Genomic DNA, 27,139 nt, shown 5'->3' with positions numbered 1-27,139 from the left:
GGAGAGGTGGGCCTGTCATGAAATTCAACAAGGCCAAGTCCAAGGTCCTGCACATGGGCCAGGGCAATCCCATGCACATATAGTCTGGGCAGAGAACGGATTGAGAGCAGCCCTGAGGAGGAGGACTTGGGGTGATGGTTGATGAGAAACTCAACATGACCAAGCAATGTGCGATTGCAGCCCAGAAGGCCAACCATATCCTAGGCTGCATCAAAAGAAGTGTGGCCAGCAGGTCAAGGGAGGTGATTCTGCCCCTCTACTCCACTCTTGTGAGACCCCGCCTGGAGTACTGCATCCAGCTCTGGGGCCCCCAACATAAGAAGGACGTGGACCTGTTGGAGCGAGTCCAGAGGAGGGCCACAAAGATGATCAGAGGGTTGGAGCACCTCTGCTATGAGGAGAGGCTGAGAGTTGTGGTTGTTCAGCCTGGAGGAGAAGACTCTGGGGAGACCTTATAGCAGCCTTTCAGTACCTAAAAGTGGCCTGGATGGGGACTTTTTACAAGGGCATGTAGTGATAGGACGAGGGGTACTGGTTTTAAACCTGAAGAGGGTAGGTTTAGAATAGGTAGCAAGAAAAAAGCTTAGCTATGAGGGTGGTGAAAGACTGGAACAGGTTGCACAAGGAAGCTGTGGGTGCCCCACCCCTGGTAGTGTTCAAGTGTTGGATGGGGCTTTGAGCAACCTGGTCTAGTGGGAGGTGTCCCTGCCCATGGCAGGGGGTTGAAACTAGATGATCTTTAAGGTCCCTTCCAACCTAAACCATTCTAAGATTCTATGATCCTCCTCTCTCTAATGCCCAGTTTAACTGACGCTGCAAGAACAAGTGAAGTGATTCTTGTTTTCATGAATCTTTTCACTTTACCAGCTGAGGGTCTTTTGGGAGGTCCTTAGGTTGGATCTCCACAAGCAGACAGAAACAAATGCATTGACTTCCATGTTGAGGGTAAGGGCAGAAGAAAATGCATGAGCACTTTTCTGGCACTACATGCTGCACGGCAGAGCTAAGAGAAGAACGCAAGAACCCCAACAGCTCCCTGGCCTATCCTCCACACATGAGCCCACGCTGTTTCCTACCTACACACAAAAGAAGAACAGATCATTTAAAACACAGTGTGACCTTCAGAGAAGTGGAAGCTAGAGGCGTTCTCTGAGTTAATTCCTGTTTGAGCAGCAGTGCATCCTTCAGGAAAACAGAGCATACTGGTTTCAATGTTTCTAGCAGGGTACATAACCCTTGTTACTCTCACGTCAGTCTGAAAAAATGCCCCATTTCTCATCTGAATGGAACTTACAACCTTTTAACAGTCGTTGCTGTTCCCAATTTTTTAGCAACCTTTTTTAGCTGCTGATAGCAACACCGAGAGTGTTCCTGTAAAAAAAAAGTTGCAGCAATACCAAATATAAAGTTAATATATATTCCCCATTTCTACTAAAGATTTCTTTTTGTACCCATAAGCATTTCACTAGCCACAGAATCATGTTAGAAAACAGTGTTCAAGTGATAACACATGATGAGCCTCATACTCTTTCAGAGGCACTCTTCCTCCAAAACAAGAGTCCTTCACCTCTGGCGTGAATGTTATTTATTAGGTGGGTAACGTAACACTACACGTTTGGCTCTATTAGAATGCAAATAGCTTACCTGCCCTTGGTTTACCAAGTACTTCTGGTCTGCCTGTATCAGCGAGCTGTTCCTTTCACAATTGACAAGTCTGATCTCCCTTCCGTACTCACACAGTTTGCAGCCTTTGTTAGAAGTAGGTTTTGTTTCTTTTCAACCCATCAATAAGGCTAAGTAAAGCAAGGCCAAGAACTAATTGCTGGAAGATCCTGATGGAAATACACTCAATTAAGCACCATTTAAAATTAAATTGAGACCTATGAGTTAGCCACATTTTAATCCATTTAATGTGTGCCATGTTGATTTTTGTATTGTTTTAGTTTTCAGTCAAAATGTTATGCAGTACCAGTCAAATGCCTTACACAGTCTTAAGTATATATGACAACAATATTACCTGTGTCAACCAAGCCTGTCACTTCAAACAAACATACCAAGTTTAAAGATTTATACTTATCTGCTCTGAATTCACATATCCACTGCAAAAGTAACAAACACTGGCCAGGCTCCTTACAGAGGAAGGCACACCATTCAGCTTAAATGGACTCTTTTTTAATTCACTCATTTAGAGGCAATTGTCATTATTTTTCTGGGGGTGGAGAAGGGAAACGCCAATGCACCACATTGTTTTCACTAGCCTGGAAGAGAAAACACTTATATATATATAGATATATAGATATATAGATATGTATATATATACACACATATGCATGTGTGTATATATATACGTGTGTGTGTATATATGTATATATACACACTAGTGTATATATACACAGAATATACATATATGAATATACAGAATATATGCACACACACTTTTCTCAGATTTGTTTACAAAATATGTAGCATTTTTATACCATCCAATAAGAGGTACATGATTTTAAACAAATCTTATAGAAATGACATGTTATTGGAAATTTACACGTAAAAAAATCCAGCACAAAAAAATCCAAAAGCTAAAACAAGATTTTGCTACTAATCAGTGCTTCTATCACCCTTCAAGAAAAGAGAAACACAGTTATTTATATGTGATGTAAAGGCAACATTGAGGGGTTTTTTTGCTTTGTTTAAATTAACCACCAAATTTAACCCCCTAAAATTACAAAGAATCGAAGTCCATTTACAGATCAAGTGCAGTAAACTAAATGTTCCTTCAGCACAAAGCAGCACTAGAGAAAATAACCGGGAGAGGGAAGGTAGAGGCCAACTGGTTTAGCTAGGGAGGCAGCAGGTGGCCTCTGCAGTGGCCACACAGGTCAGTCTCCATCCTGAAGCACAAACAGAACTGAAGACTGTATTTAAATAATGGTCACACAGAGCTGATGTTCAGGCCTTTGCCTAGCTTCTTTCAGCAGTTTGACAAGTGATTTATATTATTTCTATTATTCTGTATCCAATGGGCTGGTTTTGCTTTTGCAGTGGCTTGTCACTGAGAGGAGTCATAAGGAGGACCTTGCAGACAGTTCTGCCACTAACATTTACCACAGGTACACGACGCTGTGGTTGTCATTTGCCATTTTGAAATGTTTACACTGGACAAATGTGTGTTCCAAGCGTCCAAAATGGCTTGAAAGAACATAGCCCGATGCAGGGGGGAGCGGACGGCCTGGAGAATCCATTGCATTTACAGAAATGGAACTGCCACTTTCAATCACGTGGCATCTCCCCAGTTGGGTGAAGAGTTTGGTGTCAATGTCAGCTGAAGTCAGTGAGGAGTGGCTGGCCTTTGCATCAGATGTCTGCGATCCAAGCAGGTTGCGGAGCCAAGAACATGCTGCTAGCAGAAGGGCAGTCTACAGCTGCAGATGACAGCTGTCATGCAGTCAGCGATGTCTTATAGATGTCACCTGTAGGAACCATGCGTTCCATGCTAATTCACCTGAAGTCCCGTAAACAGCAAAAGGGAAAAATGAAATGAAAGGGCCGGGCGGATCCATGTGTAATATTACTATCCTTTGAATGTAGTGTCATTTTAGTTGTTAAATACGGGGCTTGACCAGGAGGACTTTATTTTATCAGGTGAGCTGGAGAGGAAGCTCTTGTCTTGTGAAAATGAAAAGGAGATCTAACGCTCCTTGTGCTAAGTTTTACAAATTAAGATTTCTGTATTCAGAAGGTAATTTTTCAGAAGATAAATCTGTTCAAGTCACGCTGCGTAAAAATGTAAAGAGGCAGACAGGAACTTTTCAGCCGTAACTATAATGCCGAGGACCAGACTCTGGAGCATGAAGTCAGAAAGGGCTTGACTTCTAAGGAAGGCCCAGGTGGACCATACTGTGCTGGCAAGCAGAAGTGGGGGCAGTTTCTCCATTCTAGAAGCTGGTTTGGAAAGTCATTTCTGGGGAGGTGGTAAGAGTGACCTATTCACAGGCTCTTTTTTTGCGGATGGAGAGGAAAGACTTGGGAAGGTATACAAATCTCCACAGTGGTCTGCAATCCAGCTTGGGAGCTCAGTGTTGAAAAGGGATGGGGCCAGATGTGTTCAGTGTTCTTAAGAACCAGAAAACATGTCCATTTGCAGCCTGTTGTTGCAGTGGATAGAGAACTTACTCCATTCTTTGTAACATGTTCTATATGCCAATAACCCCAGCTGGCACATACAGCAAAGTAGATACATTGCATGTGAAGATTTAACGCATCTCACACAGCCATCCAAAGAGGCATCCGGGGAAAATTATGGGGAATGAATTCAGCTACGTTCTCAGAAAGTCCGAATGTCTCCCTGGACTGCAGGCACACACTGCAGCAAATACAAGAGAAAGGCAGCCTTATCTCGGATGCCAGGAGTGTGGGGGGTATGGAGGAGGGATCATTTTCCTGTAATAGGAGCAGGAAATATCTCAACGTATAGAAAGGTGCCTCAACTCCACGAAGATGACAGTGGAGAGGTTCAGAATCTAGAGGAGAAGGGTGATTCTGGCGACCCCTTGCCAAGGAGGGAGCATCCTGCCACGGAGAGCCAAAAGTTTTCCAGACGTATGTAAGAGCATGTGCACAAGGCAAGCGAATGAGCGCAAACAGGGTTATGGAAAACATTGAGAGAATCACTCCACGGGTGGCTTGTGGCTCGACAACAGGATTGGCTAGGTAGAGGAGCACACAGCACAGGAGCACCTCAGAGCTGGAAGCCTTCCATGGGAGCCTCACACTGCTGGAAGATGTACTGTTGCTGGTTGAGATCCACCTGTGGGGCAATGCTGCTGTCTTCATCCTCTGTTCCAAAGTAGTGCTCAATCAGATCAAAGGCCTTCTGATAAATCTCTTGATTCTCATGGCTCTGCAGGAACTCAATCTTGTCCAGGCCTGCAGAGAAAAGAGGTACGTGAAAGTTACAGCTTGGTGAAAGCACATGACCATGATAATTTAAGTCTGTTGGGAACATCACATTCCATGACAATTATCTCCCATCTTCAGCAAGAATAGGTCCCTCTAAGGAGACCCTTACCTGACTTGTACTCTCCACAACCAAGGGAAAACAAGTTGAACTACAGAGTTCCCCATAACTGCGTGATGCATTTCATACTTTGCCTCTACATTTTCACTCAAAAAATGAAATCAACAGGTTTGAACGTATAAAGAACAAGGCCTCAAAGACTTTTTCTGAAGGGACTTTTAGGACTGTGTTTCCTGAAAATGTGTTCACAGGGCTTTGTTTACAAAGACCACGGCTACAGAATCACATAACCGCAAGTTGGAAGAGACTTCTGATAATCATCTAGCCAACCTGCAGCCCAGCCCAGCCCAGTACTACTACCAACACCAGATTAGGCCAGCTGTGTCAAGCCAAGTCTTCAAAACTTTCAACGATAGAGACTCCATTACCTATTCTGTATCACATGTATATACAATGCAGTTAAACTCATGCAACCAGTTTTGGGGCAGACATTAAGCAGGTGGGCAAACTCAGGCCTTGGGAGTCAGAAACAAATGAAAATAATACAGCAACCTAAACTATCTTTGATACCTAGGAATGATGCTATAATGAAATCCAAGTCTTAATCACTCCAGTAAATCTCTGATATTAGGAGTTGTAGTGGCTTTCTTGTCTGCTCTTTTTACTGTGCATGAAGACTAGAGGAAATAATTCTGTGATAGTCTCTATATAGGCATTTCTGCAACAGTGACATGAAAAGGGAAGTTAAAACCTAGACGCAAGCAAGAAAAAAATCCTATTCTGATATAACTCTTCCCTGGAAGTCAAGGTAACCATGAAACGAACCATGGTTCAAGAAACCATGTTCAGTGATACTATCCTCTTCTATACTGCTCTTGATAACCCATTTTTATTTTTCTTAGTAAGTACTTGCCAATTGACAAGGAAACTAACCTTAAGAGCAGGAGTACCTCAGAACTGGGGGTAAAATCATGCTGGTACATGCTAGAACTTCAGCACTGCAAAGGCAAACAAGGAAGTTGCTACTGCTGCCGTAATCCTACAGGGCAGCAGAGAGGGAAGGGAAAGGTTTGAAACCTGAGCGACAGAGCAGTGTGCCTGAACTTTTATCTGCTGTGGAGGGAAGATACTGAGGCTGAATGACACCCAGAAGGCTCCCTCAGGGTCAAAAGAAATTAAGAAATGAAGATCTGCACACACTGTCTCCAGTCTACATGCAGATAGATAATCAGAAAGACAGAGTACATTGGTAAATGGAGACTTATCAAAGAACAGTTAATATTCAAATAGCAACGAGGAAATTAATAGAATTGGGTCTACTGAAACTCTAATGGGTTCGTGATCATTGCTTTAACCCCTGACTTCCACGGATGTTTTGCTCATACCATACGCTTCTTCAATAAGAGCGCAGTACGGATTAATGCCAGTGCCACTGCGTTTGGATTCCTGCTCTCCAAGCCTCAGGATGTTCTCCAGCCCATTTAGTGCTACTTGCACAATCTTTGAGTCCATTACTGTAAGGAGGTCGCAGAGTGGTTTGATGCATCCCAGTTCTACTAGATACCTGAAAAACACCACACGGAACCCAGTAAATTGCCAGCAAAATTATAATTGCTGTAATTATAATTGGTGTAGCCATTTAAGCACTTAGCACGAAGGTCTAAGAAACAAAACAATCAGATATCAACTCAACTGGAGAAATTATAGACATCTATTAGTATCTAGTCAATTCTGCTAAAACAATGAAAATAACTTTAGAATACCTTCTCTGTCTCTCTCTCTCGTTATGTAGATATGAAATAATAATCTAATTTTGTAACTTAAATTTATAGCTCTGTAACTATAATTTAAAGATTTTCCTATTAATATCAACTACATTGATTTAATATATTTATAATTTTAGGGGCTTATTTTATAGAAAATTGCATATAAGCATAATGTACTGGTATAAGTTAAACAGGAAAAATAATGCACACGATGCCCTTGTCTGAGGGGCTGAGCTATTCCTATCCAGACTGCTCATGCACTTTGTTACACTCTACAATGACCACTAAGAAATTATTTTAAAAGTTGCACTTAGTTTTTTCACATCAGAAAAATGGTTCAGTTAATTAAATAAGTAATACAGCTGAAATACTTATGTGATTTCTCCCTAGAGGAATGAACGGCTCATTCACAACCTAATACAAAGACATGGTCTCTCTGGAAACAACACTGGTAGCATACAGAAAGGTTTTCCAGTTTCTAGGTTATTAGTCTGACTTCTTGCACAAACACTAATTAACTCAATTGCATTGAAAGATCTGAACTATTTCATACTTGATCTGTTCAGCAGAGCCTCCAGATGTTGCATTCGTGATTGCCCAAGCAGCTTCCTTCCTTGTCCGAAACTCGGCCGTTTGCAAAATATTTATAAGAGCTGGAAAGATATGGGCATCTATGACTGTCTGCAAAAAGAAATGATGTGTTAGGGTTAGAATAAAAATTAGAAATAACTTCCTCATCCTGAGCTAGTTAATGTCTATGCTCAGCACAACACATTAAACAATGAAATATTACTTATCAAGGGGCAAAAAATCAGTTTTTAGCTTTACATTGACACCCCTAGTTATTGACGAGGTCTGTGCTTATCCCAAAAGAATTCAAAACATATTCAGACTGGTGACTGCCATATCTAATGCGTTACTTAATCATACTTTGCCAGCAAAAGAATGCCATACTTCCCTTATTTTTCCAGGTAGTGAACCATTCAGCTATTAAGTCAGTAAACCACTAAGTCATTAAGATCCCCTAAACAGAGAAAAAAAACTACATAAGCCTGTACATTTCCACTAGGTCAGACAACAGAGCAAAGAGAGAATGTACTGTAAGAACTCCTCAAAACAAGCAAGCACCAATATATTCTTTGCTGGTGAAAGGACAAAGCAACTGACGGTTTGGTAGGATGGTTAACTGCTTAGCTCACCAAACTGATGTCAGTCAAATGAGTATTTAGCAGCAACTCAAAGTTTCTAGTAACTTCCTCTGGAAAGAGCCTTTTGCAATAAGACACAAATAAAACCAGTTTAGTTACACACATATGACAAGGATCTGAAACACTTTCATAAGGATCATTCAAAGAAGCAAGAGCTTAGCATTACACTTTCAAACTACCGTTTTACAAACGTAAGTCATCACAGAACAGATAAAGGCAAATTCAAAGAAAGCCAAAGACATCCTTTTCAAGAAACTCCACAGGAGAAAACTAACAGATTACATACAGCAAAAAGCTCTGGTCAATTCATGGTGTGGATTGTTACCAAGTGAAAAAAACCCAACTGTTTGATATTTCTTCCTGTTTGTCTGGGCATCTGCACTGCATCTACTTTGTAAGTCCATACCGCGTGTCCGTTGTAGCAATGAACGCTTCCCATGAACGCTGTCTCCTTTACCACAGAATCTGCACTTCTAGTATAGCAATCCGAGGCGCTCAAAGAAAACCACTGAGATTTCAATCATGCCATGTTATATTAGATTTGCACCTTGCAAAGAATATTTGGCAAAAAGTCCTTAACTGAAAATTTTGAACATAAATGCTGGTAGTGGCAGGTTATAAATAGGAGCCATTGATTAAAAAAAAAAAAAAAGACAAAAGAAAGTATTTTCAAAAAACAGAATGCATTTTCCCCCCCAACATATTTTACTGGGAAATAACACTTAATTTAAAAAAAAATACAAAAGCAACAGACTATAAGGGTACATAGAACACGAGAGCATCCACTCCATTACGGTTATGAGATCAAGGACCTTTTTAGTTCAAAGGGAGATATAGATAACAGGAAAGTAATAAATAAAACACACGGTGACACAAACATGATAGACAAGGAATGAGAGACAATCACAAAGGAAAGGCTCCAGTTGCTAATTAATGGACAATTAAGAACCTACAAGCACAGCTTTGCAGACAACTAGCCTGGACTTTATAACTGGTAAGACAGGGACAAGTGGGAGTGTGCAAAACTTAATAATGAATCTTAACTATCTTAACCATGTAACCTCCCTCTCTAGACCGCGCGAATGCTTTAAGGATTAGCTGCTAGCAACTGAGATCAGCATGATGGGATTTGGACCACAAACTGGATCAGACCTCAGAAGAAACTCCTGTGTCTGCGGGACCAGCAGCTGGAGTGGTTAGGGGTCTCAGCATCAGTAGCTGGAGGGGACATGGACTGCAGAGGATGTTTTTGGGGTGCCCAGAAAACGTGAATTCAGGGCCAGCAACTGTCAGACCTTGGCGAAAGGGCACCTGCAACTGGAGCAGGTGAGGGTCCCAGCATCAGCCACTGGGGCAGGATCACAGTCCATAGGGCCCGTGTGCCTGGGTGCCAGCTACTAGGGGGACCGGGGTGAAGTTGAGCGAGGGTCTCAGCCCCTCAGCTGGAGTGGGACTGCAGGTCAGGGGACACACGTACCTGGGCACCAGCTCTGTGGGATAGGAGGATTTACATTATGCCCAAATGTGGTGGTGGGAGTAACGGATCACGGTGTACGTAATTTGCTGGCAAACCGGACTAGGTGGCACACAGGAGGCACAGGATCCAGGCATGGACAGACAGCTCATGCTCAAGGGGTCTGCAAGTGTGGGGATGCTCGAGATGAACGTGTGCATCTGTTTGCTAGTGACAATCCAGCTGAACCAGCCAGCAAGTAGCAGCCAAGTACAGAGAGCTAAGAGAGCTCAGGATCCAGCCACGGAGAGCAGATGTGCCGAGAGACCACACTGATATTCAAGAGATCTGTCAGTGTGGTACGTGCTTGTAGATCTACAGAGCGAGGACATGCGTGTTTTCACTAATGAACTTCAGTCCTGATGAAGTGGAGAGGAGAAAGGGCACTTGGCAGTCTACAATTAGATTTTATGTGAGTCCAGGAAGTGCTATACGAGGGTGTTGTTGAGATGGAAGCCCTTACAAGAACAGTGTGTTAAGGGACGCTAATTATTTTCTACCAAAAGAGTTCAATATAGATCTAGGATAAGATACATGAAGGCATTACTATTTTACTATTCTAGCAAAGAACAAGTCAAAATCTCATATATCACTTCTTAAATCCTCTCCCCAAAAGAAAACTTTTATATGAGATTTATTTCCTTAGAAACTGTCTTCTTTAAACCAACTTCTTTAGTAAGTACTAAAATCAGACTATGTTACACGATAGCATGCAGCTAAGTCAGCACATCTTCACTGACAGGCAGAACATACTTTGAGCTTTTTTAATGCGCCCCCCCCCCAAGTTACCATAAAATGTCTCAATTTAAACTTGCAAAATAGTAGGAGAATTCCAGAACAAAGGGAACTAGCAATGGGAGGGCAGCAAGTGGGAGAACCACAAAAGATTGTTATTGTTTTCCTTGTGGCTCACTCAATTTTGAACTCTGCTTCAATGCAAAGACTGTTGACCAAATTTACTCTTCTCAGAGCAGAGAAATGTGCTTTTGAACCTTTTCAGAATGAAATTAATCCAGACCTCACATCTCGAGTGAGTGCTCTTATTTCTAATTCTACTTATTTATATTTATTTCTATTTCATATTCTATTGTATGAAAGGCTATGGGCACTGTGTTTACTTTCTGCCCTACAGTGAAGTTGGCTATCTTTACCCAAGCAGAACAGGTTAAAACACCACAATGAATTACAGCCTCTCATGAGGCACTTCACTGAAAGAGACTGGCTCGAGAGAGCAGCAGATTACCAGTCACTATATTTTTATGTTTTCTACTGCTTAACGTGCAATGTAAGTGTTTTCACTACCTCACCCTAGCATGAGTCCTAAAGGTACTCAATTGTTCCTCTGTAGTACAGCAAAGTTTTTCAACTAGCAGTCTGTTGCTTTTTTCTTGAAGAAAAGCAAACCTCAGGCAGAACAAACCCCTAGAGGATTGTGGCAGAATGAGGTACCTGAAACTTCTGAGGACTTAAAAAGTGTTAATCCAAATTACTTTACTTTTTTAGCATTACTATACTGTGTGTGCCTGACATGTGGAAGTGTGTTGAAGACTAAAATAATGTAATGCATATAAAAATGCTCAAGGTAAGCGTAGCTTTCAAGCAAGATGAACACAGTTAAGGATTTCAGTTCAACAAGAACTTTGTGAAAGAAAAAGGAAATGAAAAAGAAAATCAAGTTGCAAATTAAGGACTGATGTACAAACTACTGCAGATCTCACTCTTTGTCACCCGTTCAAATGTTCCACTGTTCCTTGAAAAATGAAAAGTGCCTTAGTCATTCATGAAAATAGTGGGCAACTGCCTCATACATGCCATAAAGTAAAGGATGTTTAAACATTCTTTCTGAGCTGCGGATGCGCTGTAATGCTTACGTTTATCTGTGCCCTCTAAATGTGACAAGAATTTTTCAAGGACTGTAACAGCAGGCCAACAGGGTAACCAAAACTTAAAAAACCCACTCCAAAACTCGTATCGTTTTTAGCAGTTTTATGTGGACTTTTCCCATCCAAATCACTTTTGTAATAGAACAATACATACTAACATCCTGCTTCCAACAGCAACCAACAGCAGATGCACAGGAAAGTGTAAACTGTAGTCATGTTTACTTTTCTTTTTCTCCTTTTTAAGTGTTCAGAGTTACAGCAATGAGTTCCAGTTTGATTACACCTGTATGAGAAGATAGGTGCTTGTTTGTCCTAAATGCAGCACCTAGTAATTTCTCTGATGCCTCTTCCTTCAAGGACCTTGCTCAAAACACAAAGAACTATCATTCCTCATTCACCTTCTCAGATGCCACCTGTGTTTCTACAGCATTCCGCCACATCTCCCTTCACTTGTCTCACAGTCTAGGTAGTTGTTCCTCATATGGGATCCTGGTGATATTTTTATCATTACCACTCACTCCTACCATATCCTCTGAAGATGGATCTACATACAGGGCAACATTGAATATTTATACTAGAACAAGAATAAGGATTTCCCCCCCCCTTTTTCTTTTTATCGCTTTCCTGATGATTTCTAATTTCACGTTGCTTTTAGGCTGCTACTACTATGCACTGAGGTGGTATCTTCAAAATACATTAGAAATCTCTTTTCTGCATAATAGGTAATGCAGAGCCCATCCTTTAATACATTAAACTAACACAGCTTTTTGCCCAAGTGCATCCATCATCCATTTGCATTTGTTGGAACTCTATTGCATCTTGACTTGTAACTACAAGTCTTTCAGAAAACTGAAATTGAATTTTAATTGAAATCTGAGCTTTCAGATTTAATTTGAAATTTAACTGAATTGTAATGGTTAGTCCTTCAGCAAATCTGGCCCTCACTTTTGAAGTGTCAACTTTTGGATTTTTTGGTGTTGTTTGGTTTTGGTTTTTGGTTTTGGTTTTTTTTGTGTTTTTTTTTTTTTTTTTAAATAGATGGTATCCTGGTGCTGTGGCACTCCAAGAGGGTTGCCTGTCTCTTGGAAACATCCTATCCTTCCTGTTTATTTCAATCAAGCTTCTTCACTTTAAAGAATTTGATTTTTAAAGAGTGAAGCTAGATAAAAGTGAATTTTTAGAGTTTATATTACATCTGCATGGATGTTGAATATGAATCCATTGTAGTCACTGTTAGGGAGCAGGTCTTCAGTAGTACATTAAAATTAGTATTTTGATACCAAGTGAATTTTCTTCTCCTCCTCTGGGTTCCCACAAATAAATCACTTATGGTATGCAAAAATACACGAATACATTTAGCATGCAAGTGTTGGCATCATTTGTCTACATGTGATTGATCACATAATGTGAAAGCAACCAAGTATTAGAGCATGACTACTTTTCTGCTCCTGCAAGGTCTCTCATTACCTTTAACAAATTAAGATTACAGTCACCACCCTAGCTGGCAGCTGTGACTATAGCCCTACCACTATGATCTCCTTCCCCTGGCTGGAAATTTCAGTTCATAGAGGCTTCTCAGTTACTTCTGTTCCAGTTACCTGGTTTATTGATTCAATTTACAACTGCTTTTTAAATAACATAGCAAATATTTGTAAGCCAAAGCTACTTAACATGATAGCACAAGTACAAAACCACCGCCATCTGAGAGTGAGGAAGGAAGCACTTCAGATCTCAGTTCTAATGGACTTTTATGTTGTTGACACAGACATCTAAGCCTATATACTCCAAACGGTGTATAAAGCAGACTTCCAGTCAGTTTACACAAGGTTGCTACTGCTGTCAAGAATAACCTGCACTACAATGAACAGCACCTTGTTGAGGTGTCTCCAGCTTTTAGGATCTGTCCTATTAAAAAAAAAAAAAAAAAAAAAAGAGCAACATACACAGCTGACTGCTGAGGTCTTCAGGCAGAATAAGGGAATTAAAGTTATTCTAGCTCTGCTGCCCTCCATATATGGGATTTACCACAAGTAGAAGCTGGAAAACAGGTTTTGTACTTAAACACAAGCTTAAACCTTAAAGAGATTCATCTTTGACTTTTGCAGGTCCTCAAACAAATATGACCTTGTCAGCAATGCCATATTTTGCTCCTAATTGAGACACTTTTTGAAGTCCTGCCACCACTAACAGCACATGAAGATTTCAGACCACTCGTGCAAAATATGACATAAACCAAACACATTTTATATTTAAGTAATTTGATATACAGTTTGCCTGTGTAAACCCCAACTCTGTGTGAACCATGTCATTCCTTTTCCATGTCCCCAGTGTTACTGTGGTCTTTTTGGAAAAGAGCCTCTGACAATTCTTAGCTTGTATCTTCACGCCAATTTGTAAACATTTATTTAATTCCAGATTATTTTTTTTTTAAACTGACAGGCAATGTATCATTTGCTACACTTGCCCATGTCACATTTCAGCAAGGAAAGGAAACCCTAAAGGAGGAAAAACATGGCACAGGTCCTGTTGCTACCATGCCTAGGTTTCCAGATGTTCTTGTGGGAATTTAAGGTATATTAGAAAAGAAGTTATAAGTTTCTTAACCTGTCAACAGGAGAGAACTCCTATGACGTCTTCACTGTCAGATATGGAAGATTGTCTGATGTACTGCCTTTCATAGCTTTTCAACAGGTTGCGAAGTTAGACACAGAACATTTTCTGAGGTATGTGATAGCCTTTCATACCCTTCAGAAGGGTCGACAGTCAGGATTTAGCTTCAGTTGTGCAGTTCTCCTTCTGACTCCCCGGAAGGTGTAGTTCCCCTTCTCCCTGACTGGGGAAGCTATCCACTGAAGTACAGCAAAGCTGTATACAAACTAGGAAATTAACAAACAAAAACTATACTTAGTGACAATCACGACTGCATCAGGATACACACATCCAACCCAAACCTTAAAAGCACAGAAATAAAGAGGGGAAAGACTGCTGTATTCCACCACACTTTTCTGTTGCCTAGGCACTGTTGATAACACACTCTGAAAGGCTTTCACTTCCACCTTCAGTGGGGAGAAAAACCCAAACCTCCTGTGCTTTAACATTAGCTACAAAACAAAGTTCAGCACTTACTTTCACACATTTCATGCATGTTAACTTATATTACCTTAACACTAGATTTGTTTACTTGATTGTGTTTGAGTGCATATCTAATGGTGATAGGCTGCTGTATTATCTTTCAGAAATGGCAGTGAAAGCCTTTGGAGTGTGCTACCAAACAGCATTGTAGGCAGTATGAAAGTGGAAATGAATATAGAAGTCCTTCCCTCTAACTTTATATTTCTATACTTTAGAGCGGGTGGATGGAGAGAGTGTAACCCAATGCAATCTTAAACAACACTAAATATAGCTCTGTCTGTTAATACTGGTTAGGTAAAATACCTATTAGATTCACCAAAATATTTCATTTTCTTCTCGGTGTGCAAAGAGATTGCTAGATTATGGCTTGAGCGTTACCCAAAGTTTCCAAAGTATTCTAACATCCCGACTGCTCTGGAGCAAAAACGCACTAGTTAGATCAGCTGGTAACTTGCAATAATGTGGATTACTATGCCTGGCAGACATTTAACTTCCAGTAAAAAAAGCACCATGTGCTGAAATTACTCTTATCTGATTTCTGGCTAAATGATTGTGCATGTTCAAAATCCAGTTAGTATAGAGACTGGAATAGATCTGGCTACAGTCTATGACCTCTAGTAGGAACTATCCAGCAACTTGGAGGGACTGGAGAGAAAGGAAAATAAATTATTTAGTTTAAAGCTGTATCGAGTATTTTGGAATTCCTTCTGTGAGGAAGACCAATTCTCAAGAAGTACTATTTCAATTAATCACAATGTGAAATTAATTTAGAGTAAGACAAAAACCACCCCAACTCACAGATGAAATAGGTTCATCCATGAACTTAGTTGGATATTCTTCCCAGATGGGCATTATCCTTTGTTCTCAGAGCTCCCAAAACCAGACCAGGCTTTTATTGTCCATTTGACCATATGATCATGTTCCAACTTCAGAAATTATTTTAAAGTGTTTTTCAGCCGGAATGTTTACAATGATTTTGACATTGAGTAGGAGTTGTCTGAAGTAGTACCTCAGAGAAGGAGTTTTCTGAGAAAAGCAGACATATCAGCTCTGGAGCTAAAAGGAGGTTTCATCACACCTTGTATCTCACATGACATTCTCTAGGTTGAGACTAGAAACTAAAGAATTAGAGCCTTTCTGGAATTCGTTACGCATCTGTGATGAACTTGCCTTTCAACACGAGGTAAAAATTGCAATTACACCTGCAATTGCTAATTTTACTTCCAAGAAACAATGGCCTCGAGATCTCCGATCAAACACGTTGTAAACATTCCCCCATGTCCTTTACTTCACAACTTTCCTCTAACGGGCCCCCTTCTGCAGTTCCAAAAATCTAAGCCCCATGATGGACGTGATTTGCAATATGTCGTAATTACCAGGATAATCTCCTGCTCAGAATCGGAAACACTATCTTTTAATCTCATTTTTATAACTGCCAATATAGATTAAATTGGGTATGCATTTAGGACAGTCAGTGTTCAACTATGTGTGTGCTCGGAGTTTGAAGGCAGCTCAATTACTCTGAATGAGGCCTGAGGGGTTCTTAAATGAACGATAGCTTTCACTTTTGAGAAGCTGCTTCTCACGTTTTTTCCCTGGACTTGGGTAACTCATCAACATACTTCCAACCTTTTATGCAACATATCATAAGGCAGTTGCTTTAAGCTGGATTCTTTTAAATCTACATATATTTTGGTGATTTGGTTGACACTGTGTTTTCTTCCTCATGCAAAAATCCCGAGAAAGCAAGCTTCTACCCACACAACCACAACAACTATTTTTCTATGCAGAGTTAAGGGGTTTTTTTGTACTTCTAAAGAATCACCTGCTGGAAATGAAGGTGCAATAATTTTCCTGCCTTCCCACCTCACGCTTCCAAGTAACAAAGTAATTTTAATCTCTTCTCAGTAGAAAGAAGGCTGATCTAAACTGGTGATAAGACACCCCAAAACCTTTAAAAACTACAACACACACACATTCATAGATGTATCCAGCAATTTTGTTTAGCTAGATTATGCAAACTTTGTTTTAACAAAAGAGAGATTTTATCCTTATATGTTTTCAAATAAGGATGTGGCAACAGTTTAAAAGACAGAGGATTACCAAGCGTATAGCTTAGACTCTGCACCTAAAGCCTTTCTTTTACATGTCCGAGTAGTGGATACCAGGTGTAAGAACACTGCGCAAACGAGGACAGGCACTTACTTCTTCACTTGACCAGGATGAGATGGTACAGTGAATACTTATGTAGAAGTCAGAGAAGTGAATATACTACTGAAAGAGCTTCTGGTGCACTAGAATTTAAGTTACCTCTAGGACTCTTCAGAACTGTATCTTCAGTAGATCAAGAATATGAAAACAGAGATCCTGAAGTTTTGAAAAAATGCTCTAATAACAAACTTGAGTTTCTGTTGACACTTCTGATACTTATTTCTTTATGGAATGACTTGTACGGATATCTGATTTTCTCAAGCTCTTCTTTTTCTTAAGTCTGCAGCATTCCTCTATGATTGTGCATCCTGAAGCAACTGTCTGATAGACTTGGGAAAACACACAAACTTAAGAAAATGTATTGGGCTGGACTGTTCCCCAGAAAATACTCTTAGACTTCCCACAAAAAGGAGAAATGGCCTTCTAGAGAGAAAATACTGCCCCTCCGTTTCTGTGGTGGTAGTAGCCTGGACAGAGCAGCCAAAAGATTCCTCGCTCAAAGTAAAGCAAAGGCAAACAAATTTTTACCTTAGTATAAGCAGTAGTAACTACTTTCTCTGCACTGCTAATTGCACAGCAACTGTAATTGTTGATGCAGGAAAAACAGTGACAGTTGCTGATTTTACACAGCACTTTGTTAGAAATTCAACTAATCCACAGATTAACACATAAGCCACAATAAAGGCAGAATCAAAATTCTGGGAGCTCTACCAAGGTTAGATTCAGTAACCATATCGTTCTCTCTATCTGACAAAAACATGATATTGGGTGGTAAAAGTAAAATCTTGACAGAGAAAGATGAAGCAAATACAACTGTAATAGACTTCTTTGCTCACAGTTCCATTTCCATCTTAGTTATATCCTTACTTTCCACCTTCATAAGTTCTGTTTTCTTGCCTACTCATTTCCTAATGTAAGCATCTCTGAATGTTAGATATCTCTGAAGTTAGATAAGCATTCACTCATAATTCCAGGAAGCTTAGCAGAGACTGAGTTACCTTCCACAAAAATATTAACTTTATTTCCTATGCTTTCTGAGATGAAGATGAAGACCTCATTCAAGGTACTAAGACTTTACACTGCCCCTTCAGCAGCTGAATGTTCTTTGTAAGGGAGAATGTATAACCAAAAGATTGCAAGCACCACCGGCAAAGCATATAATACTTTTTTTTTTTTTTAAACAATCTCCTGCAAGTCGTCTTCAAAAACAGAATTCCACCCCTTGGGTGGAAAGGGTTAACCACTTCATGCTCATTTTGATCATATAGAATGAATAATCCAGAGCCATCAGATACAAGACTAGGAAGTATCAAGCTGCCTTCCAAGGAAAAGGATATGGAAGAAAAGAAGTACTCCTTGGCCACTTTTGCCAATGTATTATGTGATTTAGCTTACTTCTGTGTGAACATGCACTGCTTCTGCCTGGTTACTAATGAGTGACACAAATATTTCTAATGCTTAATATTTCTGCTATTTATGTCTATTCCTCAAAGAATAGGTATCTCCAACTGAACTTCCACGCATCCTCTGCAATCTCTGAAAATACTCTCTGTATCCAGTGAGGGAGGAGAGCACTGAGAAACGTAACTTCAGAAGAATTAAATTTACATGAGGAGACTTTCATTCAACTGCCTTGATAGGAACCTTGCATATTTATCAGACAAAGCCTGGTTTCACTATAATCTGTCTTCCTCTGAGGAAGAGACGGTCAATCTCTCATTTATACCACCTAGAGACAAGTCCTGGCACTTCTTCCTGATGGCTGACACTTAAGTCCAGACTCACAACAAAGATGTGGTCTTTTGGAGGCCTAATTGTAAAGACTGACAGAAAGAAGCGAGACTTTCATTTGCTTCTGTGTACTATCACTTAACACAAAGGGATTACAAAATTTGCTATCATCAGGAAGGATGAATCCCAACACAGTATGTTAGATACCCTCCATTATTGTTCAGTTTAATAAAAAGCAATTTTAGATTTGGCGAGACATAACTACTTATATTAGTATTAGAATTATCTTAGGAATTCTAAGAAAATATAAACAGGAATAAAGAAAATATTTCACAATGTAGGTGTCCATATCTGGTGGTGAAATTAAGAAACTTGTAAAGTTATTTGATTCTCAAAGTTTGTAGCTTACTCCATTCTTACTTAAGAATTTCTGTATCTTAGTGATTGTCAAAGGCATGAAGCAAATTATTTAAAACAAGGTTTTCTTGAACTTAGCCTCATTTTGTCATTCTCCAGCATGACCACCTCTTCCCCCTTATAATGTATAGATGCTTATAAAATTAAATAACTTTCATTTGAATTTGAGAGATGACTGGGCCATTGAAATATTCTAATTATCCACAGAGCCTGTAATATACTTCTGCTTATATGTAATTGTAAGTCTGCGACTGTGTAGGCACACAAATATGCACTTTATACACTAAAAAAAAGTGTGTTGTCTAATGTTTGTTTCTTCTAGCCTGCAAGACAAAGATTATTGACCACAGCTGAAAAGGTTACCTGGATCTGGGCTCTGTTTCCAGCTGTTATATTAGATATTGTCCAACATGCTTCCTTTTTGATAGATTCTTTTGGGCTGCTTAGCAAGTGCAGTAAACTCTGCAGGGCTGAACAATTCAGAATTACCTGAATACAAAAGAAATAAAAATAAACAAACCACAACTTAGAGGAAGTTTAGAATAAGAATCACAGGAACACGGAATACAGTATGTTCAAAAATCTATAAATCATATCCCCATCAGATGACCCCAAGAAGTCAAGATAAAAAACCCAAACAACAAAAACTCAAAACAAAACAAAAAAGAGAGCAAGAACTAAGACATAAATGTTTGTATTTTATATGCAGGAAAGCTAATGAGCAAAACAACTGAGTAATGCAGATAAGAGATCATGCCTTCATCATGATTTCAGTGTGACCTGAACACAAAAAAATACTAAGCCCATTACAACCAAACAAAAATAAGATGACAAGATTTTCCTGTATTATTCTTTTTTATATTTTTGTATACTTGGAAGCTCCAACTACTTATGCTTTTTGCATCAGCTGGCACAGTGTGGGAGACTGTTGCCAGTGTTGTGTCCAATGAAATTATGAATGGGCAATTGTTATTAAAAAGTTGTTAAAAATTGCAACTGTACAGAGCAGAAAAGTTGCAGGAAAATCTGTATTTCCAAAATAAAGATTTTAAGTGTTTAAAGTAAAAGAGAAAACGCCCCAGAGCAGGTATGCTACAAAACAGAATACTTGACTATGAAATGTTTGATAGCGAAGGGCTTTTTAACCCTCTGAAAGGGCATAACAAGATTCAAATGAAAATTGAATTATTTTGAATGAATAATTAAATTGTGGTGTGGTTTGTTTTTTTTTTAATTGCAACTTCTTACAAGTAAATAAAAAATTGGAACAGCCTACAAAGCAGCATAGTGGTTTTGCCTTGTATGGCAAAAGCAGGCAGCTTAGAAAGACAGTGTGGTACAGAATTTTATGAGAAATTTTTTAGTCTGTTTGTGGAGGTCAAAAGGATGAGAGAGTCAAATTGAATCATGGTGATGACTTCTGGTCTTGGAATCTGAATTCCCTTGCTCATATCTCTCTCCCTCTCTCTGACTCCGCACAAATTCCCAAAACCTTTCCATTCCAAATTAAGATTTAAAAAAGCAAAGGTTATGATTCAGGATTTTATCAGATATCTACTGGGACAAGAAAGATTTATTTTTTCCTCACACATACTGTCTATAGTTTTGGCCATCTCCAAGCACTGGCAGTCGTTAACTGTTGGAAATGAGATACAAAGCAAAAGCAGGTTTGTGCTCTGAGGCTGTACAGAGAAGTTTTCAGGAAACAGTCTTGTACGTTGCTTGACTGTCAAAGCCGAGCTCTTCCTTCTACCTCACACACTCAATTAAGTATTTTTATATGTTTTCCGGACCCCTTTTTAGCAGACAGCACTATCTGCAGGCAGCACTACCGAAGTATCATACTTCAGCAGTTCTCTAGAATTTTAGGAATGCTTATAGTATGCTCCTCTTAAAAAAAACTGTGGGCAACAAAAACGTTTAACCATTTTCTTGAATTGAAATCTAAGAATTATGCAGTATTTAATGACCCACATTACATGTAATTTAGTGATCCTTTGTATTTTTATTTTTAATGAAACTATGAAATCACAAGATGCACCTTATTCTTATCACTGATCTACAAAACAAAAGCCACTGAGAAAAATACAACAGTCTATACAATTCAGCTACAGAAAATAGTGTGACAATCAAAAAAAATACCTCCATTAACCACCTCCAGTGCTAGTGATAAGATATTCAGTGTCCCGCTGCTGCTAACTCCTCTTTGTCTCTAATCTCATTGCCACAGAACTACAGCATTCCAAATGATACATTTATACAAATGAAAACAATAAGCATTGAAAGAAGCCTCAAGGTTAGGAACCTGGACTTTAACTTTGGCATAATTTACATGGAGGAAGTCTTTTAATGCTTCGAACGGGGAATCATATCACAATTAACAGAAAGATGAACTGCAGTACACCATAAGAGAAAGTCAATCCATACCTGGGTCTGGATATCATCTCCTGTGACGATGTTCCCAACAGCTCGTAAGGCAGGAGATACAACTTTGTAGTCATTGTGCCTAAAATTACCAAGGAAAGCATTAACCATCCTGAAGCATCTCCATCTTTACATCCACAAGGAAGGAACATCCATCAGCCAGGGGAAAACCTCCCTGCCAAACCTGACTTAACTCTATCTGCATCAAAACCCTCTTTGCTTTTAAACTAATGGTAAGTCTTTCTAGGGTTTCTAAATATTTAGGCCTTTAGATATCGTTCAGCAGCATAAAAATAAAATACAAGATTAAAAGAATACTTAAAAAAAGTACTTCAGAGAACAGGCATCATTGGGAGGGAAAAAATAATCAGCTTTAGCTATGAAACACACTTAATGTAGCACGCACAAAGGCAGAGAATGAGACAGAAGAACACTGATAGAAGCTGCGTGTTTAACTCAACTATGTCCCCATACAGCTGTTTGATCATCTTCCATCATCATATGCATCCCCTCTCCTGTACTGCATCCCCCCCATCCTCATTGTTAAATCAGGATTGGAATAAGAAGGATGAAAGAATTTTTTTCTCAATTGAAAACACTTAGGTAATATAATCTATTTGTTAATCCAGCATCAGATTTGCTTTAATCTTAAAAGCTTTAGTAGTCTTTTTTTATTTACATGACTGAAAAACATTATTCTTGTTTTTAGGCAACTCAATGCTCCACGTCCTTCCTTTAGACCTGAAGAAATGGCTCAGAACAAGGCCAGTCTCGCTGACTCCAACTCCCACAGCTACACTTTACTGACCAAAGTGTGCATATACTCTACTACAGTAAGGGTTCAGGAAATTATTTACATTTCAAGTCCCTGTTACTGTCAATTCTGCTAAGTTTTACTATTTCTTACACTTATATCTTTGATATCCTCTGGCAATTTAATTGGTAGATAATTATAACATGGACCTCAAATGGCACAGGGAAAATTCCAGTATATATCATCGATTTTACAAAAATGCAGCTGTTGGGTGCAGGAAAAATATCTCTTAAGAAATCGCAAAACTAGTACAAGAAAAGTTCCCTTGTTTCTGTTACACATGACAAACAGAGAAGACTGAACACAGGTGAAATTAAAACTCAAATCTTGCTTTTTGGAAATTACTACATTTCAAGGCATATCTAATTAAACTTCCTATTGCTGGAACCATGATTTTAGGGAAAAGAGCGGATAGTACATTTGCTCACAACAAATTTCTTACATCAGCAATTCCACAAGTCTTCTGCAGACTCCTGCATCAATCACAGCCTGGATTTTATCATTGGGACCATCAGACAAATAGGACAAAGCCCAGCAGGCATCAGCTAATACATCTGTATCATTGACAAAGAGCAGCCAGGAAAGCACACTAAGACAAGGTGAAACCTGTAAGACATTAAGAAGAGATACATACGCTGTGCAATTAGAAGGGCCAGAAGATCTATCAACACATCAGTTAATTTTCTATGTGATGTTATAGGATTAGGTACCGGCATCTCAAGGTTCAATACTCAAGAAAATTTCAGACCTAGTTAGCACTTCTGTGCAGGGCTGTAGCTACACAAGTATAGAGAAGCAAGTCAGCAGAAAAGTACTATGAGAATTCTTCAGCCTCTACCGTACGGTGTCTGGCAACTTAAACTCATGCTTGTCCACTAATATGTGCCACACTTTGCACTACAGCAGTAAAGATGTACAGTTTTGTTCTGCTGTGAGATGGCCGTCTCCAGTACAGGAACAGTATCAAAAAGCTAGGAGGCAATGACATTAAAACAGTCATTGTGTCTACCCAAATGACTAAATACATCCAAAAACTTCATCTGCAAAAAGCCTGTACGTAGTTCAGAAATTCTCTGGAACAATTTCTGCTGTTTAGTTTAAGTTTCACCACCCTTATTGCTCATTTGGATACCACCACCTCACAAAACTTTTCCTTTCAAACATCTTTTACCTTGGCAAAATCAGGAGGAGGATTTTTCCCTCTGCAGAGGTTGGACAGAGCCCATACAGCATTTCGGGTCATAGTGAGACGGTTCTGTTTTGAAAGTAATCTAAAACAAACCAACACAAAAAATCCAAGCTTTGCTTCTTAAAAATCCAAGCCAGGCAACCGCGTAAGGTCAACTGCCTGAATCGTTAAAATAAACTCAGGCCTACATTTTAACATACAACAGGGCAAAATATGCTAGATTTTTTTTCTATAAAAATACATCCTGAGGAAAATCATGCTTGATGGGTGGATGCCACACATGCTAGACACATGAATCCTAGTATCCTGACAAGAACAATAACCATTACATTGAAAATGTGTTGATTTAATTGCTTAGATACTGATGTGGCAGATTAACAGTTAAAAGGCACAGGAGCTGTGACAAAATTACTCTAAGTAGAAGGATGTGCAGGTAGTTTTGGAGAGTACTCTCTTCACTGAACTGCATTTTCATGTCAGTCTCGGACTATCAGCCCCACTTTCACACTTCTGTATGTTAACTAGCGAAGGAGAAGAAAGCATCCTCAGAAAACGCATATAACCAGGTTTAGGGTTTCCCAAACATTCAGGACCATCACATATCTCACCGCAAGCACCATTTACAGACTTCCTGTGCGCACTGGCTCCACTCCTGGCATATGAGAGCCTTGCACACTGGGTTCTTGTTAGAATACAATTCTACAAAACATCCCAAAGCAGTCTCTTCCTGCAGTTGTTAAGGGGTGGCATCCACACACCAACTGCAGGGTTCAGCTTCTGCTCAGTAAGACACAGGAAGCCCAACGATGTGATGAACTGCAATACACCTTCATGAAATCTGCATACCAAAACTGCCCTCTCACATTAAGACTATCACACTGACCAAAGCTGCATCAGCCACTAGTGTGCTGCGAGTCCCCTTAGGCGAGATCAATCCTAGCGCTGACAAAGATGTCTGTGGAGTTGGTTAATTAAGTCAAACAAGTGTGAAGCCTCTAAACAAGGCATTGTCCTGACATCTTAGAAAGGACTAGCCATAGTGCTCTTTGGCCTAAGAGGAATGCAGGAAGGCAAGACCTAGTTTTTTCACAACTATAACTCAGTTTCTTTTTCTTGTAGCCATCCCACACTGTACCAACGTCTTTATAAGAGCACTGGAAAACTCCACTGTGGCAAAGGGCTTGCAAAGGACAGAGACTGAGTAATCCTAATTTGTTTCAGCAATACTATGGTCCTTCAGCAGAGGACCATCAAGATAGTTAGCAGACTAGAAAAATAACGCACAACGGGAGGGTCAGAGACCTGGGTGTGTTCAGCCTCAGAAAGAGACTGTGTAAAGGGAGATCTAACTGCTGTCTACAAGTTTAACAGGTGGACACAGAAAAGAGGAAGCCAAATCCTTCTCAAAGATGCATAGTGACAGGACAAGAGGCAACTGTCACAAGGTAGAACATGGAAATTCTGATTAGGTATCAGAACATTGTTTTTCACCACACCATGGTCAAACACTGCAACAGGTTGCCCCAGGTGGTTATGGAATCTACCTTTGATGTTCCAAATTTGACAGATTAAGTAATTGAGCGATCTAATCTGATCTCACCTGCTACAAAGAGAGGGTTTGACTAGTTGACCTCCAGAGGTGCCTTTCAACTTAAATTATTCTATGACTCTATAAGCCCAGACATCCACCCACTCTGTAGATAAAATAGTTCCGGCTTAGCTGCTCCTAAACATGTTTCCATTTTAGCTCCATTACAAAACGTAGTTCAAGAGCCCCCATTAAGTCTGATTAGTCCACAATAAAAAACATGTTATTAACATTCAAGGCAGAAAACAAACTTCAGGCTTATCAAACACTCAAGCAAAATTCTGGAAAACATATTAAAACAGACTTACTGCAATAAAGGGGGCAGGATATTACAGTCCAATACATAGTCTCTGCACATAGTGCTGTCTCCAGCTATGTTGCCAAGAGCCCATACTGCCTGCAATGAAAAACAGAATAGTATTTGCTTTCATTCTCACAATTTAACCACTTCAGACTATGTATTAGAGTGGGAGATACTCTGTTTTCACTGTTAGATCCTGGACAATATGCAAAAGGGGAATGCATTCTGGTTTGAGTATTACACATACACACCCAAGCTCATTATATGATTCAGGAATATTTACGCAGATCTAAAAGGAATACCAAAACAGCCAACATGTATGTATCCAAAGACTTCACAGGCAGACATAACCTTGCCCTGTCCACAACATAAGAGATGAGCTTATCTTCTCAGGCTTAGTAACACATTAATTCTACGCTCTTCCTGGTTTAGAGTTGGTTCAAGTCCAGATGGTTCATAGCACAGGTCAAGCAAGTCTGTATCTACCCAAAAACATTTCTGTAGAACAGCCCGTATTAGTATTTCCTAAGATGCCATAAAAGCATGCGTTGTTTATGCAGTCATATTAAGAATGCTGACACCAAGATAGATGAAAATGAGACACTAAATGCAAGATAAACCAATATTCAGAATCAAAGAGTTCAGATGGGCATTGGCATATATTCTTTAACAGAAAACTATACTGATAGAGCCGGTATTGCCTATTAGACATATGCACGATAAAATGCAAGGACAGGTATCTTCTCCCTTGGACGTCAGTACTACTGTAACCCTTCATTTTAAGAGTAAAAGACCCAAAATACCAGAAGATAATTAAAGAAGCATGAAATCCACCTTCTGTAATACAATAAGAATGAAAGATTTGATTTGTTTTGACTTATATGTTTGGGTCAAGTGGTGGCTTTGATATTACTGTCCACTAGTATGAAAGCTATAACTGAAAAAAATTAAAAAGTAAGTCTATACAAAGTAAAAAAGTAATCTTATTAATTCCACATGATTTACAGACAACATTTTGTCACACAAAAGAGTGCATGAAACTCTTTAATTTGCTTTTAAGTTAGCAGAGGGCTAAATGTCGTATCAAAGAGATACCTGTATCTGCTTACTTGATAAGAGTCATACAATGTGTACGCAACACTGGAAATACTTCCAATACTGCACACAGAGGACAAAAGTAATCCTATTTATAATGGACAGCAGCTGAATGTCCCCCCTAAATTTCTCCTCAGTTGAAGACTATGTATTTATTTTCAGTAAAATGCGTAACAGTGCGTAAATATTTTCAGTTGGAGAAACAGTTAAGTTCCCCATACAAAAATAAACATATTTTTCTCTCTGTATCTCTACTTAAAGTAAATTACTCCGCTAAAAAATGGACAGAATAAGCCAAATTTGTTACCTAAAGGAAATTCTCAGATAATATGAAATAGGCTTATTTATTCATTATCAATATGAAGTCAATTGAATTGTTACATTAGATTTCTACTGTGGTATGTTTTTAAAAGGTGGCAAAAAACATGTTACTTTAAAAAAACATCCTTTAAAAATCTCCTCCAATCACTCTAGAGGGCCCAAAACACTAGCAAATATCTGCAAAATGAATACAGTTAAAACCAGATAACAAAATGTATATACAAAATGTAAATACAGAGGTCAGCTTGCCAGACAAAAAATAAAAACTCTCCTCCCCTGTACCAATATTACCAATAACACCATAAATAAATCAATAGATCAAAAGTCCCTAAACTACAAGTTAAGAGACTATGAGACTATTCTGAAGAAGGATTAGTTTGTTTTGTTCTGCTACTGTTTTCCAGGTTCCTGCTGTCAGCCACAGTCAGAGAGACAGACTATACTGACCTTTACTGTGAAACAGCACAGCAATTATTATTCTGTGGTGTCCCCCTTAAATTGATCCGCATCAAGAAAACGTATTTTTCATTCC

At 39.3% G+C, this 27,139-nt stretch overlaps 1 protein-coding gene across 1 annotated transcript in view; it reads right to left on the bottom strand.

The window, feature by feature from the left end:
• Window positions 1–1,892: 1,892 nt before the first annotated feature.
• KPNA1 (karyopherin alpha 1 (importin alpha 5)) overlaps window positions 1,893–27,139 on the bottom strand; it is a 38,969-nt gene continuing 13,722 nt past the window's right edge. Inside the window, exons 6-13 of the mRNA XM_009892577.1 lie at window positions 25,199–25,287; window positions 23,285–23,384; window positions 22,556–22,719; window positions 21,303–21,381; window positions 19,239–19,364; window positions 7,334–7,461; window positions 6,400–6,578; window positions 1,893–4,923 (exon numbers count right to left, since the gene is read on the bottom strand). Of these exons, the coding sequence (XP_009890879.1) occupies window positions 4,736–4,923; window positions 6,400–6,578; window positions 7,334–7,461; window positions 19,239–19,364; window positions 21,303–21,381; window positions 22,556–22,719; window positions 23,285–23,384; window positions 25,199–25,287 (1,053 nt within the window). The 3' untranslated portion in view covers window positions 1,893–4,735. The remainder of the gene's footprint in view (window positions 4,924–6,399; window positions 6,579–7,333; window positions 7,462–19,238; window positions 19,365–21,302; window positions 21,382–22,555; window positions 22,720–23,284; window positions 23,385–25,198; window positions 25,288–27,139) is intronic.

The sequence above is a fragment of the Charadrius vociferus genome, unplaced genomic scaffold (genome assembly GCF_000708025.1).
Source record: "Charadrius vociferus isolate BGI_N301 unplaced genomic scaffold, ASM70802v2 scaffold301, whole genome shotgun sequence".
Lineage (NCBI taxonomy): Eukaryota > Metazoa > Chordata > Aves > Charadriiformes > Charadriidae > Charadrius > Charadrius vociferus.
Note: the sequence above shows the minus strand (reverse complement) of the source record. Positions and strands in the feature narration are given on the sequence as shown.